This window comes from Aythya fuligula, chromosome 3 (assembly GCF_009819795.1).
Source record: "Aythya fuligula isolate bAytFul2 chromosome 3, bAytFul2.pri, whole genome shotgun sequence".
Classification (NCBI taxonomy): Eukaryota; Metazoa; Chordata; class Aves; order Anseriformes; family Anatidae; genus Aythya; species Aythya fuligula.
The window spans coordinates 109,455,663-109,473,632 of NC_045561.1; the positions used below are offsets into that span (position 1 = coordinate 109,455,663).

The 17,970-nt window shown below is 38.4% G+C and overlaps 1 protein-coding gene across 2 annotated transcripts in view; it reads right to left on the minus strand.

The window, feature by feature from the left end:
- The window catches only part of LDAH (lipid droplet associated hydrolase), a 117,969-nt gene that overhangs the window by 22,600 nt on the left and 77,399 nt on the right, over positions 1-17,970 (minus strand). For both annotated transcript variants that reach the window (XM_032184010.1, XM_032184012.1), the window contains one exon: positions 13,705-13,945. In XM_032184010.1, coding sequence (XP_032039901.1) covers positions 13,705-13,945 — 241 coding nt within the window. The remainder of the gene's footprint in view (positions 1-13,704; positions 13,946-17,970) is intronic.

A 17,970-nucleotide genomic window follows, 5' to 3' on the forward strand; every position in this document is an offset into this window, starting at 1 on the left:
GATTAATTGTAAAATCACACTGGAAACAAAGGGGTCATAATATGCTATCTGTGGAAATTCAAGATACTCCATAAAGACAACTATGTTTCGATACAGACGCAGTTGTCTGTGTCAAAAGAAACCTTAAAAGGATGACTTACACATGGTTGTACATACCCGTAAAATTTCAGGTTCAGTATATCAGACTTAACTCTGATAAACTTTCAGAGCCATACATGACCCTAATTATTTAAAAATCAGGTCTGTTGTGGTGGCATAACTATGTGCTTTTGAGCTGTAGTCAGTATCTTAATTACATAAAAAACAATATTGTATTCTTTGCTGAGCTAAAGAGATGAATTTACAGTGACAGAAAGAATAGACAGAAAGTGATGCCATACTAATGAAACAGCAGGGATAGTACAAAAAACAAACAGACAAAACAAAACAAAAAAACACCACCACTACCACCGCCACCACCACCATCAACAATAAAGAAAACAACAATCCAACCAAACCCTTTCAACTTAATTGTCTAAGCATTTATGGAAATAATCAGAATAGTTCCCTTTCAGCAAAAATAAGTGGTTATAAAGATAGCCCCAATCCGGACACTATAATGGATGCAAACACATTCTTTAATAGCTTGTTCACCAGAACAAAGTAAACATTAGACTACAAAGGGTTACCCAAAGTCACTTCATTTCCCTACTGCTGTTTGCTTTAGATTATGTTGACTCTATCAACAAGATTATGGCCGTAGGTGTAAATTTATTAAGTCCCACACATCAAAATATTGCTCTATTTTGTAACTTAGTAGGAGCTATGCTCTGGAATGGGTACAAGGAGAAATACGAAGCCAATTTTTTACTTCAAGGTCTAGACAGTGAAATTTCAACAGCATTAACTTTGGAAGAACATGCTATGTGATTTTCCAGAGTGGACAAATTCAGAAGAAAAGTAGACTACAGCCTTACCTTCATCAGGCTTCACTAATGCATTTTTTTGACCAGCCAACTCCATAAGCACACAAATAGAGTGGAGAAGGACTTCCTATGCTGTCTTTCTCAGGCTACCGTACACTAAAGTGTCTTCTTACTTTCACCAAGAATTTAAATTTTCCTTAGCCATAACTGCAGGAGTTTGCAAATATATTTAAGAAAACAGGACACCTTGAAGCTTTGCTGGAACATCCAGCCCCACCTGACTGCCAGATGCCTCTTTACCACTGAATATTCAGGTTGATCACCTGGGTATTTCTGGATGCTTTCGCTCATTGCCCTTCTGTATCTGTATCTTCCTCTTTCTCCATAGCAGAAACAATCTCAGCCCAACACAGTCCAGAGCTCACTGATCCTCATCACTGTGGCTGTTCTCAGTACTTCAGTCTGGTATTCTGAGACCCTGCATCATGGCAAGTTTCCACCATTCCTCCTGACCTCCCTCACCTGCCTCCTATTTCTGGATAAAAGAACCCTTGGTTCTTTTCTGCTCTACCATTCTTTGCACTCCGTAAAAACACATTTCCACACTGGCTTGCTGTTGATAGCCTTTCCTCTTTTTACTTTTTGGTCAATACCTTTGTAAAATGCCTTTCCTACTCTATCTTACCCCTCAGAACATTAAATGCTCCGTCTTCTTTGTCTTACCAATTTCTCAGCTTCTGCTTTGGCAATTTCCAGTCAAACTTGTTTGTGTTTGTTTGTTGTGTTTTCTCACAACTGCTTTCCAACAATCAAACTTCCACAGCTTTTGGAGGTACAATTCTGGGCTGTATCTGCACCATTATACCAGATGGAATCAGGAACTCTTTCTTCTCTGGCCCTAAGGCTTGAATACTAGGAGAATCCTGTTGGAGCAGGCCAAAACCACACCAGAAAATTCATTAAACAGTATGGAAGATCGTACTCCAATGCTACTACAAGTCCTGCACTCATTTAGCTTATTTCTATCAGTAACCAGAGCCACCTTTGGCAGCTCCTGGCATAACATTTTCTGTACCCTACATCCAATCTGCAATTCAGAATGAATCTGCATTCTGGCATTTTCTGAACTCTCAGGTCTGTTTTCAACTATTACCTGACATTTTTTTTTCTATAGTTTATTTTTCTCAAACATTCTGTGTTGTATCTGTAGTTCATCAGTTTTGCTTGGTTCTTACCATGTTGTCTCTTGTTGAAGTTCTGAAATTCTGGATGCTACTCTTGCATCTTTAAAGTGAATGAAATCGTAGGGGCTGGAAATTTTCTCCAATGGTCTAAGGGAATATCAATGATATTGATGCCATTTTCAGCAGATATTTGCTCATCCTGTTCTTAGAAAGCACACATGATGGAAGTTTCATTATCTTCCCATGAAATCCAGTCAAGAATTCCTTTCTCATCATTAACTAAAGTCTAATCTGAATCTACTGTTACACATTATGTTGTCTACCATGGACATTAAATGATTATTCTTTACTTGAAAACTCTTACCATGCTTTTTTGTTTCTTGTTTAGTCTAAACAATTCTAATTTATTTACTTTTTCCTTGAAGATCATCATATTTCAGTATCTGTCATGGGATTCATATAAGTAAATGTGGATTTTGAAGGCTTAATTTATCTCCCTTCACACTGTAAAGAAGACAATTTATCTCACCCTCAAGTAGTCACCTAGACATATTACAGGAACGTTACCTATATCTCTCCACTGACAATGACAGAATTTTAAGGGAATTAATTGAGATGAATCTCAGCTTTCTGCTGTAGACATGTAAGTATTTCTGTTCTAGCAGAAATGTTACCCTCAGTACATTCAGCCGATCTGCTTTTCACCTTCAAATTCTCTGTATCCAGCATATTTTCTACCAGTTGCTTTCACCACTTTTTATATATTATAAAAAAGGAAAGAAAAAAGAAAACAACACCTTATGAGAGCTAGCTTGACAGTGTCTGTGTTGCCGTATTCCTTCTTCTACAGACGTCAAGTCAAGCATATGAAATAATGTACTTCAGATGGCTCAGATGTTTCTCAGAAAGAGCCTCATGGATCTGTCTGCCCTGGTTTGTTGGACATAATATTCAAGATGTCTCCCTGTCCTTAGCATTGGGATGTCAGAACAAGTCAGTCTGTCCTCCTCCTTTCTCTGTGCCCTTCTTTCCTAAGCAAGCTATATCCCTTAGCATTGGTATTCTAGTTCTGCTTGTTATCCCACCTATGTCTGTTACACCAATTAACTAATTTACAAAGGCTTGTGACACTACTTCATTTTCCATATTTTTGGAATTTACATCACCTGCACATTACCTTGCTCAGCTGCTATATTCTTTGCAATGTTACTGTAATCTCTTACAAATTTATTTGTTTGTCTTAATTTCACACTCTTCAGGAGGGCACTCCTGCTCTATACTATATATATGTATTACATATGTATACTTATCTTTCCTCATAAACTCTTCCTCAAGCCTTCTTTACTAAATGTTTTGCTATTAATCATTTCTTCATGCTTGCGGAAACTAAAGCCCCTATGATGTTGATCTGACTGACAGTGATCGAGCCCCTGTACACCCATGCATACTTGAAAATATTCTTTTGAAGAAGCACAGTGGTTTTAATTGTCATGTCTTAATGCCTGTTGAAACCAAGCAACCTCATTCCACTGTCATTAGTTGTAACAGTTTTTCACTATCTGTAGTTTGCTCCCATACATCCTTCTTTCTCATATTGACTGCAGTTTCCCAGGACATTTCTGATGCTCTGCCTTGGCAAACTATCATTTACTGTCATTTATTTTTCACAGAATGCATCTGCTGTTTCACTATTTGCCATTTAATTCCTTATTGCTATTACTTTAAATTATTATTTGTGTTGGCTAAGGACTGCAGTAAAGACTGCATTTTGTCAGGTACTGGCAGTGTTAAACATAGAAAAACCTGAAATGATTCTTTCTCATGTCACACAAGGGACTTCCGAAGAACCTCCACAAATTCTTGGTCTCCCTCTCACAGAATGCTTCACTGAGGCCTCCCTTAGTAAATTTGCCTGGCAGCCGGATAATTTCACAATAATCTGGTATTATGAAATACTTGAGAAATGTTTTAAAATATGTAAAACATTGGCACGTTTTAATTCCCATTCCTGGTCTCTTTAAAGATAAACTGGACAATATACAAGTAGATTGACAATTTGCTGTTAAATGTAGCAAAAGAGAAGAGTCCTAACTGAAAACTTACTACCTGATCAGATCATTTTTCTAACTATGAATTAGGTGCACAAATTAGGTGGGAGTGCTAAAGGTCACAGTCTGGGGTTTGGCTTTCAGTGTGTCAGAGGCTATTCAAACTATTTGGAAAAATATCACTTCTGTCCTACAGGTTTTACAGTCTATTTATAAATCCATGGCTGTATCACAAGGAATTGCAAATTTGCATGGAGGTTTGCTCCTCGTTCTGGGGGAGGACAGAGCATAGAAGAAAAGAAAATGATTTAATTTAAATGGGAAGATGCTTGCCAAAGGCTAGTATTTTCATAGTGCAACAGAGCTCATCTGCATCTTGACATGTAATATATGACTCTTTCAAAAGTCCTCTCAACTCTACAGTGAAAGTGCTTAAATTGCAAAATGATTAATCAGTTCTGGATTGGATCCTCATGCTAAACTGAAATTCCCTGCAAAAAGTAGGCTGAGCTTTTGAAAACACATTATCCTCAGGGAACATACTACTATCTGGTCAGAGTTTTTTTCCTGGTAAGTTGCCTATCTTATTGCAAGGGTCTTCAGAGGAGTGTAACACTAGTTTCCTTTCCAGTTTATCCTTTGCTCTTAAGGAAGCAATCTCTGTCATTCCTCAGAAAGACTCAGAACACGGTGGTACGAACTAATAATACCAAACAGCAGTGTAATTTCCTATGGGGAAAACATATTTTCTACTGGTAATTATTGCCAACAGCAATCTTGGAAATATCGTATAACATTGTTTAAAAACATCAAACAGAAGGAACTGCTTAGTATCAAGGATGACTAAAGCAAGGAACATGTGCTTCCACACATGCACACACACATTAGATAAAATGTTGATGTTTAGCGGCTTACAAGATGTAAACATTGACTTTGGGTTCTGGTTCAGTTTACAATTGAATTTGGAATGAAAACATACCCAATTAATATATAATCACGATCAACACAATAGGCAGAAAATAGCCGCATTTGTTATGAACGGACGTCTTTAATCTGCTTGGTATTCAAGTTGCAGGAAGATCAGAACTACACATGAAAATCAGTCAGCTGTGCTTGAGAAAGCATAGCAGGAGGGTTGAAGGCAAAAATAAACAAAAGTTATTCAAACAATTATATCCGAGTGTTTTACAAACAATAGATGCTTTGTTAAGGAGTGTGAAAAACACTCCTTTACTTCGTGTAATGAAACACAAGCAGAAGAAGTGAGGTGTGATGGAAACCAAATGTCTAATGGGCTTTATCCTGCCCAAGATTGCTTGGGAGTAACTCCCATTATCTTCAAATGATAGAACTACCCCTTAGCTGGAGAAATCTCCAGTTTAAGCTCTCATAAACCCTGGCAGTTGGCCATGATGATAAGATTTCTGCTATAGTCCAGATTTTTGGTCATCTGCTCTCTTCTTGTCTAAGAGGGGCACAGAAGGGTCTGGTGTAGGTGGTCCTCAGTCCCCAAGGACAGGCAGTGTATGCATCAAGTTAGCATCTCCATGCTGTGCTCCCTGCCTGGGCTCTAGTGGGAGTTAATATGCTCTCCTAGACACATGTTTGAACATGTGAGCAGCTTTATGCAGCTCAGTTTAAGGGTTTTTCTGGATTTGCCCCTTCCTTGAGGAACCCTGATGGAGTTCAACAACTGCACCACACTGTCCTCTGAATGGCGTGAAGTCCCTCTCGGGTGCACTGGATTTGATTGGTACAAAAAGTGAACTTTGCATCACTCTTTGCTAAAGATAAAACCACTGATTTTAAAATTCATTGTAAATACTGTCAGCTATTACTCTAACCAGTAACTAATCTCTTGCACCACTTGGATTTCTCAAGATAACCAGCATTTCCTCCATAGACCCATGAAGACTCTACTGAATTTTAACCTTGATAATATCATCATGTTAAAGAGTTAAGAAGGGCAGACAATGAACACTGGTTGACATTTTCCTGACAAGCAGTATTGGCAAAACAGATTGAAATACTGCAATATGTGACTGAAGCAATTACACAGAGACTGGTGTTTCCTTTAGTTGCATGGAATAACAGGTATTGCACTAGTTAGCAGCTTTGTAAATGTTAATCTCCAAAAAAACTACTCCAAGACAGTGTCTGCAGTCCACCCATAGGTATGGCTTTAGCACATGCTTCAGTGCTCTGTTGGGACTACAGAGATTGATCGCAGAATATATACTTTAATTTCAGAAAGGACTTATGGATCAAGGTAAACTCCTAACCAGCAAACACAAGTTATGACAGATCTAGGAGCTCTATTTCTTGAAAAATTTAGACAGACACTTCTTAGACAAAAGGCATGAGTCTACTGTGGAAGGGGATCTTTCCCCTGAATCCAGGGGTTTTTGTAGTGGGACTAGGGGAAATAAAGTACCAACACACAGATGACTGCATCTGACAGTGGCTAGCGGAAAGGAAATGTAGCTGGTACCATTTAACTGGCATATAGTTATTTTCAACATCCTTTTGGCTTTGTTGATGTTACCCTTTCCTTTTTCATGCCGTTTGCAGTGTATTGTTAGACTCGTTGCAAATCTGTGGGAGTAAATCATATCCCTAGGGATGAAACCCCACCGGGGTGAATAAACAATCTCCCCTTCCCAAAGCAAATCCCAACAGTGCCTCACATTTCATGGAAATGATCAGCAGCTCCGCTATCCAAACATTCACGCCTTATGAGTAATATTTATGATGGGAGTCTTTTACGTTGGGTTTTTCCCCCAAGAAGAAAAGGAGGAATAATTAAAAGAAATAAAACCAATGAGAAATTTCCACATTATTACTATTATTTTCACAAGGTTTTCACAGGAAAGTAAAAGCTTTCGCAAGTAATAAAAGTCCTTGTTAAATGTCTTTCTTTCTTTTGGAAGTGGGGTAAATTATGAAGCAGATTGACTTTAAAAAATAAATAGGACTATAAATACATAAAAGTCATTGCCTTCCACCAGTAATTTAATATGAGCATCCTACTTTTAAATAAGGAAAACTTTAGTTCACTCGCAGAAAGAATAAAGCAGATGTGAGCTTTTTCCGTCAGCTTAAGTGCTGCCTTGGTAAGGTGAGTTGTCCGACAACATTAAACAAACATTTTAGTCAGGCATCGCACAGGAAAATAAACAGTAGCAGAGGAAACATGAAAATATTAAAGGCTGTTATTCTTTGGCCCCTTTTCCTGCAAAGCAGGTGATAAAATATTACTGTGTTTCCACAGGTAAGGAAACACTCTCTTAAACACTTTGCAGAAATACATATTACGATCATCACTTAAAATGTCAGAAGTGGATAGGGCTCAGCTGTGACAGCACACAGGAGCCTGCAGAGAAACTCTGCAGGATCAGAAGATTTAGCACGCTGGGTCGGACTGGTGGGCTGCCTACAGCAGCCTTCTGACCCTGGGCAGAAGCAAATTCAAATACAGGCAAAAAGCATCTTGTAAGAGAGCGCTGTAGAGTTACCTGATTTCAGGAAATGATGTGGATACCACTTAGAAACTAGTGAGAAGGAGGAAGGTTGTCTGCTCTATCGTTTTGACCTCTCTATGAACCATTGAGTATCAAAGAATGCATATAGAAAGATGAGAGGATACCTGCTGAGCTTCATCTTTGTTGCCTACCTGTGATATGCTATACTGTTATGTCCAGATATAAGCTTATTTACTTTATGTAGTTATAATTTACTCATCATGCTGGTAATTTCTGTGCTGAAATTTTGTCTAGCTATAAATCAACTCTGAAATTCTATACATATTTAGTTATAAAAATAATAAAAAATACCTTTGGAATGATTTCTTCATTAGAGCCAGAAGTTATTTAAAACTTACTTACATCAGAAGAAAAAATAAATCAATTCTTTTAATCAATCCTTTAAATTGTGTACTGAAAAAATTAACTTGAAAATTTACTCATCTGCACAGTTGTCCAGTGGCAGGGGGAAGGAAAGCTTTTTTCATGACTGCTATGAAAAACATAGGTGTCAGTTTGCAAGATAATACTTCAAATCCTCTGTGGTTTCAGTTTCCGACTCTACTTTAAAATGCAGTGCACGAACATCAGCCTGTCTAGCTGATGTGGTTTGTGCAAGTTTCTCATGACTAAGATATCTATATACATTTATAAGGTTAAATTAATGGTTAAGCAGATTAGGTAACTAAAATGTTGCCTTGGGATGTACATTTATGTACAGTTCTGCTAGTGATCAGCTATGGGATGCTGGGCAATAACTCATGGCTTGACTTGAGCAATGCTCACTGATGCTCACTGTCTTGAATGTCAGGTTCTTCTTAAAATGTGTTTGAAATGAGATGACCTAGATAGACTTATGGAAAGTAATCAGATAAATTTGACTAATATTGCACAAATTGTTGGTAATCAAAAAAAACCACAGATCCCTAAATCAAGATGAAAAAGCAGAATATGCAATGGCTCCTTGGCCTTACATGCCTGAATGGAGAGCCATACAGTTCCATACAACTCCAACCAAAAGAGCACTGCGTTTCATGATGGATTTAGAGGTGCTCATCGTATCTTCTACTGCTTTTAGGAGTTAAATTTTCATTTCAGTGTAAGAAAAGAACACCGTTTTTTGCAAAACAGAAATAAAAGTAAATTAAACTGTAGCTATAAAACTTCAGCTATAAAAATAAGCTATTATACAGCTTTCTAAAGTACTGATTAGAAGCTGGGTGGGCAAAGTGCTCTGATTTCATCATTTCATGTGAATTCACTTATTAAATACTGATCTAATACTTTAAACAGTCATTTTTAGCTCCAAAAAATATCAGTTGCATAGTTGGAGCGGTTCATGTGTGTCATGAAAATAACACCACACAGTGTCCTTACCTGAACATTTTAGTTAGATGGGTTTTTCTACAGCAGTTTAGCCTCACAATAGAATTCTCCAAAAATTTCCTGTTTTAGTCGTCAGGAAGCGGGGCTGAATAAGTGAAATGAGTTTTCAAATAAGGTAGGAAGCAAATGACAAGACTATCGCTAGAAACCAGCAGTTATAAATTGTAACGCAGTCAGAGCGTGGGGATATCTGCCTTTCCTTCCAGCAGCAAGGGTACAATTCTGATCCCATTGATTGTTGATCTCAGCTGCAAAATGAACAGCCAGTAGATGCAGAGAGGGATTTATCTCCTCTAAGTTTAGGTGCCTAGCAGAGATAGGGTCCCTTTGCAGTCTGTAAAGAAAAGTCATCTGTAGGGTGCGATTCACCTGACCTGCTTTAGATGCCAACTATTTGGACAGCATGATGTTTACACATGGGCAGATGAAGACTATGCTTAGTGTCATATTTAACATCTCCTTGTTTAAGAAGAGAGAATTAGAATAGAAGCAGATCTCAGGACATGAGAACTCCCAAGGTGGGAATAATTCAAATGTAGAATAAAATTTGCCAGTTGGCTCCCTGGAGATGAAATTTTATAATAACTCAGTTAATGTAAAGCTTATATTCCATTTCCATAGTGGTCTGCAACAACTAGAAGACTACATTTCACTGGCTTTTTATACAAATTCATTTCACAGATGCTCTTTTTACCAGTTCTGAAGATTTTATCCTATGAGAAAACTTTCTCCTCTACGGCATTCCAAGCATGTAATTTTGCTACCCTGTACAGCCAACAGAGAGAGGTGATCTAGGTTTCCATAGCTGGGAATCTAACCATCCTGCACAGGATTGTGGACTATATACAGTTTCCTAACTCAGGCATCAGAGTAGATTGCCTAACACTGCCTTAGCACTTTGTTCTCTGTAAAGTGGATGAAATATAAACACTACACATGAAATCTGAATGTCTGCACACTTGGAACATGTTACGGTTTGAATCTAAATTCTGCTGTTCAATCTTAATTCCTTGTCTTCTTACAACATCTCTTGGACTCATAAAATAAAACGAAAATCTTTCTGTCTCCAGCTTTCACTTGTGTGATAGTCTAAACACCTCTGAAATCCTCATTTCGGGTTTTTAAGTTCCCTCCTCCCCAACCTGCCTGAATTCAACAAAGGAGTTCTTCTCCTCCCTCCCTCCCTCCCTCCCTCCCAGATTTCTGTAGTCCCCTGCTCTGTGAATAGGTTAAATAAACAGGGAGATTCCTCAAGGGAAGTCACAGGTTCAAGATCACAAAGGACGACCCCCTTTGGGCCAGTTGGAGGTTTTTCTTGCTATTATGCTTATCTGTATCTTCCCTGTCATCCAGATGTTAACCTCTGACCCCTGAGCCCGCCTCCCGAAAAAGCCTTGCAGTGTTTACCTATTATGTAATGTCTGTGCTTTTGTGGAAATTCTACAGAAACAAATGGAGGAAGTTTGCCAGTCAAACTGGTGGACAATAAATCCTGTCCTATGTAGATAGAATGGTTTACTGTCACTGTAAGTCTGCTACTGGCATCTGTCACCAAAGAAATGTTTACAAATTTCAACAGGCTAGAGTGCCAAAGTGTTCCAGTACTGAAGAGTTACACAAGATTTGTAGAATAACCATCGCTGTCCTAGATAGGGGTATCCTTGTTTTGCCAGGCTGAATAAACAGCATGATATTTCAGATAACTCATGGTCGCTCAGGTCCAATTTTTCTGTCTATTCATCCCATACATTCATGAATACAAGTATCTCAATGCCAGTTTGTTAGCTGTAATACTTTTTCTGCCCCAGAATACCCTTGCTAGAAGTTTAAAATCCAGGTAGGCAAGCTGCCTTTAGACCCCTTTGCTTAATTCTAGCAACTTTATTTTTATTTTTAAGCTATGTCTTCCTATCCTTCCCTACAATCAATTTTCTTTATAGTCCTTGCTGTCTCTCCTCCTCCTATTATTTCCCCTTCAGGATAAGACTTCATACCACGTTACCTTTCTGGACAATGTCATCACAACAGCTTCTGCTGTTTGACTGGGGCTTCTCCATGCCATCAGTTGCAAGGTTGGGACAATGGAAAGATGAGTTTGGATAAGAAGCAGGAGCAAACTTAATTTGAAACAGTTGGATAGACAGGTAATATAATTCTTCCTTCACAACACCCTAACCCCTCTGACTGAGTCCTTCAGCTAGGGGCCCTGATCCTGTTGCCACTGAAGGGAGCTTTTCACTCTTGATTTCAATGGGAGCAGCACTAAGTCTTACAGTTCCGCTATAATTAAGTTTTCAAATCTCATTTCCTTTCAGAGGAGAAAAAACATTGTTGTGACTAAGCTTTGGATGTGGTAACAAATCCCTGGCAGGTTGATTTGTTTTAACGGACGTATTAGTTTTAAGGAAACTTTTACCATCTTTTCTGCTCTTAATCACAGCTTTTATTACAATTACAGTAATGCAACAGATGTACATGCCAAAGGCAATATGTGTATTTTTAATGAGTTGACATGCAACCTTCCTGGAGAGGAGAAACAACTTCATTTGCTCAACATTTCTCAACCATATCTAGCAGTTTATTAAGGGACAAGGAGTCGATCAGAAAAATATTTACCACAAATTCAGGGACTTCACTCACTTGCAGATGAGCAGTTCTGTAGGACAGTCTCAGTTGTCATGCTAAGCTCAGCAATTCTTGCTGAAGGGTTACATTTTCTATTGTCCACAAAGAATACAAGAGAAGGCTAACAGGCAATATCCGGAAAGCCCTACAATTATTAATCCACGCATGTGGTCCTGAGTCACTGGGCTGTAAAATATCATCAGTTTCCGAAGATGGAACCGAAGGGGAATTCTGCTAAGAGAGATGATATCACAAGCCCAAAGGAATGAGTTGCATCAATAACGCCTATTTGTGCAAGTTTTACAAGACATTGGCTCACAAAGACTTTCATTCTGGTATAATGAATTCAGTCAATAAATTGAGCATAGACAAAGATCACATCCTATGAGTACAAGTCCCTTTAGCCTGACTTTTGCTGCTATTTTCCTTGCAGCTTGGACACAGATCAGACATGGGTGCAACCAGAAAATTATAGCCGGCAGACACCCCAGGACAGATGCACTAGGGGACTGAGCAGCTTGACAAGTCAGGCTCCAACAGCAGCACTCAAAATCTGCTCTTTTAAATTATTCCTGGCAGTGCTGTGGTCTTGGCCAAACAGCACTCACAAACAATGTCTGGCCACGCTTTTTTTGGAGGTTAACACAGGCCAAGGACCATTTCCAATACAACTCTGGATGCGGCTACCTGTTTTGAGAGGTAGAAGTTTATCTGTGTGGACCAGAGAAGGACTCCTGGCTTGTAGAGACATGACCCCACAGACCTTCACATACCTTTCTCTGAGAATAAATTAGCAGAGGAAGAAGCCTGAAGTCCTAATGTACATATGACTGCATGCAAGTTTTCTCCTTGGGCATCATAAAATTACCATAAATTAACAGGAACACAATCAGCAGACCATATGACTCCTATCAGAAGTTTACATTATTGACTAGGAGCCTGGTTTTGTCAGGTACAGGGTACTACAATGCAGCAACTACTATTCTGTCACATTTGTGCAAGATAAACAACACTGTCTGGGGTTTGACAGTAAAAACCCTCGCTGCCCATCCTGCTTTCAGTCTCTGCACAGTCCTACAAGAGAGTCTGGTACAGAGCAACACACTCACAGATATGGGCTGAGGTTAAAGGGACTCGCTGCAAGTACAGAATCACTCTGGCACATCTGTTTGGTCGATTAGGAGGTAAAATTAACTGATAGAAGACAGAACACAACTGGAAATCTAGGAATGTGTTTTTACTACTATTAATGCAATCTAAACTTCCTTCTTGCTATTATTACTGTGTTAGCATGTCAATTCTAGTCCAAATTGTTTTCAACTGCTAACTTACCAAAATACCTGGAGTATAGCACAATCCATGTTCTGGTTTTCATTCTAAACTTAATGTAATTTATCTGAAATTATTCCCTTTCTTAAAGCTGTTCCTGTTGCTAGAATGTGCAAAATATGCTTACAGTGTGCCATATCACTGCAAGAACGTTAATCTTCTGTCTTTGCCCAAAAAGCACTGACATTCTTCTTTGCACAAAGTAACTTCTCTGTGGTTTTGCAGGCTGAAGACCCTTTCCTAAGTTTATCAATATTCCAATTCACATTACAAAATCCACTGAGACAGTTAAATCGTAGCTTAAAAAAACAGATGTGAAGAACCCTTTGTTAAACTGATTATTGATTTATTTTCACTACCCAATATGAAAGAAAAGCAAAAGGTAAGAAGGGATAAATAACATAAATTAGATTGTAAAGCAGTGGTTTAATCACACAAAATACTGTTATTAATATAGGTTAGTTTTCTTAACAAATATATATTCTTTAGGAAAGTATTTTATTTGTTATTTTCCCCCTTAAGATTTTTTTTTTTTTGATTGAATCGTTTATGATTTTCTTGTTTTTGCGGTCTTAATTGGAGGAAAGATTAGACCTGTCCTTAAAAATTGATTCACGCTTTAGTATGGAGCATTTGTGTACAACATCAACATTTACACAACTCAAACAATACAAAAGTTGGTGCAATAAAAAAAAAATGCACTCACCAATGCAATCCACGCTGAAGAGATTTACTGAGGTTGTTATAGAGGACTCGTCACAGGTTTTCATCCCTCGCAGAGCAAAGCGCACCAGGGAAGCTTTGACCCCCTCCGGCAAGAAGGAGAGCAGGTAGACGGGCATGTACAGGATGTACCGCAGCTTGCACAGCAGGGGTGTCATCAGCTTGCCTTGCGGGGACTGAGCCATGCGCTCTATGGTGGGAAACAGCAGCACAGAGCGCAGGACCTGTGGGGCCAAGAGAAAACCACTGTCAGCAGCGTCCCGCAGCACCACAGCACGACCTAGGAGGCAAAGTGGCAAACGGGGCCTGCTTGGGTCTGCCAGGTGCAGACACGTAGGCAGGCTTCGTGGCGTGCCCAGATGATTATTATTTTTTTAAAATGAGGCAAACAAGAAGCTGGTTATGACATGCTGGGTTCTACCGGTCAGAATGGGATGTGTTTAGCTGGGAAATAAGGTGCTGGGCAGGAGAGCCCAGCGGGCTGGCCCAGCAGGAGCTGGCCCCACAAGAGGGCAGCACACCGGAGCAGAGCGATATGGCAGCAAAGCACCTGGCTCTTTTAACTGCTTTCTCCGAGTAAAACAAACACATTTAAAAGTTTCCGCTGCTAAGACAGTATCTTTACAGTCTGAGAGCACACAGGTTTTCCGATTTGCAGATCCACACAGGTATGCCTGGTCAGGGCAAAAGAATAAGCACGCAGCCCCCTCACTAAGGTGCATACAGTGGTACACACGACTGCTTTCTGCATACCAAATTGAAATAGATGTATTTTAAAACCAATACGTTATCTTATTTGATGATAACAGAATATACTGCAGCCTTAAAACAGAACGAAATTAATTAAAAAAACATACCCACACTAAGAAAAAGCAAATTGATACTCCTACTCTCCGGTATATTTCTATGTTAATATCAAATATTATTAAAGAATACCTGCCACTTTTCCCTGGAAGTATAAACATACTAGAAGAATTCATATAGGAAAATGCCTTGAAGACACACAACTTCTGTACCTTGCAGAATTATCAAGAATGCAAAACATGAGAGATTCTAGATATTACATTTGCAGATAATTAGGCATAAATCGCCGTGCTTTGTTGGAGACTCAGCATGAACAGAAAAAGATGCAGTTATACATGTCTGCTTACTGCATATATAATTTGACATAATACATAAATTAAATTAGCATTTAAAAAAATATTTTCAAATATTTGTCTTTACTCTCGAATTAGAGTCAGCTCCTGCATGCCATTGCACCTGTGTGCAGCGCCATGCCCTCAGCAGCTCTCTGGGCAGAAGGCAAGGCATGCTGTGATGGGATGCTCATGAAATCTGGGCATTGTAACACAGCAAACGGGAGTAATTCAGGAAATAGCAGTAACTTGCCGTGCTGCACTTTCTACAGTACTTTAAAAGCAGACTTTGAAAGTGTTATTTATATCGAATACAGAACTATTTTAAGAAATCCTTCTACTTTCCAGCTGATACTACTTTGGTTTTAGACAAAGAAAAATACATTCTCGGGGAAATCAGTCCTGGGCCTCTTTTTATTAAAGGCAACCAGCAGCTGAAGTATAGGAATGCAAGACTTGTACTAAATTATATGGTAGTTTCGTGATATTTCAGCTAGGAGCTGAACTCAAACTCTTGTGATCTAAAGCAGATTTGACCTGCGTTCCCAGGCACACATTAATCCTTTGACATTACAGTTTATAGATACAGGATTAGTTGCTTGGAGTGCTGTACTAACCACTGGGGGAAGTTGCTAAACCTTGGAGGCAAAAGAAAGACAAACCAAGAAAGCTGTTACAAAGCCCTCACATTCCTGCATTTTTAATGGCATACAAATTTAAAAGATGGTGGTAATGTAGAGGGTAATTTTATTTAATTTCTTTCTTTAATCTTTGGCAGACAATAACAAAGAAATTCAAAATTTATATTTTTCAAACACTTATCAGCTATTTCTTAGTTTACAGCTAGATTCCTGAGCCAGGATTTTGAAATGTGCATTTGCCTGCTGAATTGCTTAAAGATGTAGTTCAATTTCTTTGCAATACCACTGTGGATACAACAGACTTAACATATTTTATTATAATGACACAGATGTTTGTAAAAGCCATATGTAATAAGTGAATTAGAATTATACAGGTAAAATGAAGGAAAATAAAAAGATTCAAACACTCAACATCAGTTAAAATCATTTTTGTCTTGTCAAATGTGAGGATCTCATCTAGTTGCAATTTACACCAGCTGAAATCACATAGATGGCACACAATTATATTCACATTACAACTTCCAGAATTACTATATAACTGGTCATTCTGTAGATGGAGAGCATTATCTATTACAAAGCACCAGGTATTCACAGCTATGAATGCCACACTGTACATCATTAAGTAATGTGTAAAGGCAAATGACCCCTTTGTTTATGGAAATCCTTCTCACATGTAATTATAGAAATTTCTTGTGATAGCAATAAATCAAAATACAAAAAGTGTTACAGATAACTAGGGTGAGAAATCCAAATCTCCTGGTTCAAATTACCCCTGATTCAAAGGCTAGGGATATTTATTGGTTAAGCACTTGGGAAGGCAGAGAGCTGGCTAACCAGAAGCACTACTTACAGAGACTTGAATGGATCTGGGGACTTCTACAAGTCACCCAGTGAACCTACTGAAGGCAAACATGCCCCATTCCCATGATGATTTGCTGAGAACTGTATGTAGATTGTATCACTTACCCATTTTGTGCTTTGGTCAAACTGCTAAAAACAGTGCATATATTCCTACATTATACTGAAATTGTCACTGCTGATTGTTTTTACAATAGACAATATTTGTAAATTTTTTTATTTTTTTTTTTTAACTTGCTTACCAGTTATTTACTTAAAATGATACTAAAGTGCAAGATTTCAGCCCCCAGGATAATGCCTACATTCACAGTTAAAGTTCAGGGCATAAGGCGTGTTTTTTCTTTTGTCTTGTCAGCAGGCAGCTTCTTCAATTTCCATTATCTACTTTTAACCCTTTACATTACATAGACCTTAAGACCTCAGCAGTTCAAGGGATGGTAATACGATGCAGCATCTCACAAATTTTTGTGGTTTAGATCTTGTTAACAACAAAAAAATGTAACATTACCCACTATTCTATTCCTTTTTGTCACTGTTTATATACTTTGGTGTCTAGAGCTATCAATTTTCAGGTACGTATGGTCTGCACAGCAAGTTCTACATGACAGAGAGATGAGAGAGCACTTACTTCAAAGGAAAAGTGAGTCCTCGAAAGAATGATGTTGACCAAGGAGCTTTGGTTAAGCAGGATCTCTAAATGAGTATGATTTGCTTCATGTCATCACTGCTTCATGCAAATATTGAAGAACAAAACACAGGCTTCCTCCAAACTACCTATGTTAAGAACTTACGCACATTCCTGTACTTCTTGGCTTTCTATCCAGATTTTAATCTATTTAAAACAAGATGGTGGTATAAAAGCTAAGAGCAGTCACAGAAAGAGGACATCCAATTTACTAACTCTGAAGGGAGCTCAGGCACTAGTCTGAATTCTAACATCCAGCATTTGCACTTATAAATCAGAAAAAAAATCCTACCTGTAAAGACATTCACTTTCTAGATGTGAGCATGTCAAGCATGAGACAGGACATCCACGTTCACACAACTGCTATGACACTCAGTGGCCACTTTTTCCAAAGGAAACTGGAGCTGAAACTTGAGTCAGGACATCCACAAGCCCAGGACTCTGCCCAGAACAGGCTATACAGCAACAACTGAATCTACTCAAGTTTTTAGTGCATAATGGTTATTTCAACGGTTTGGGATTTGCAAAAAGAGTTGGAAATCTTTTGTTTTGATTACAATGAGAACAGAGAACAAAACATTAAACAATTAAATTTACAACAAATTGCTGTTTATCACTGCACAATTTATTAGTCTTGACCACACAAACAAAGGATATTTGTAAAATGTTTAAACAGTTTCTATATAAAGACACTGAAAGTATGAAGATCAGATCCAGCCAAAAAAACAGACTAATATTTTTCATTAATGCCTTCAACTGAAAGAGCTGAAATACATTTGGCAGCTATGATTTCAAGTTTCAGTGGGTAATGCTACTTGTTTTAGGGATTGGTCAATGACAATATCGAGGATGTAACACCTCACAAACAAATGGGTGCAATTTACAATCAGTATTCGAAAGAGTGACATGGTTTTCAGACCTGTTAACTC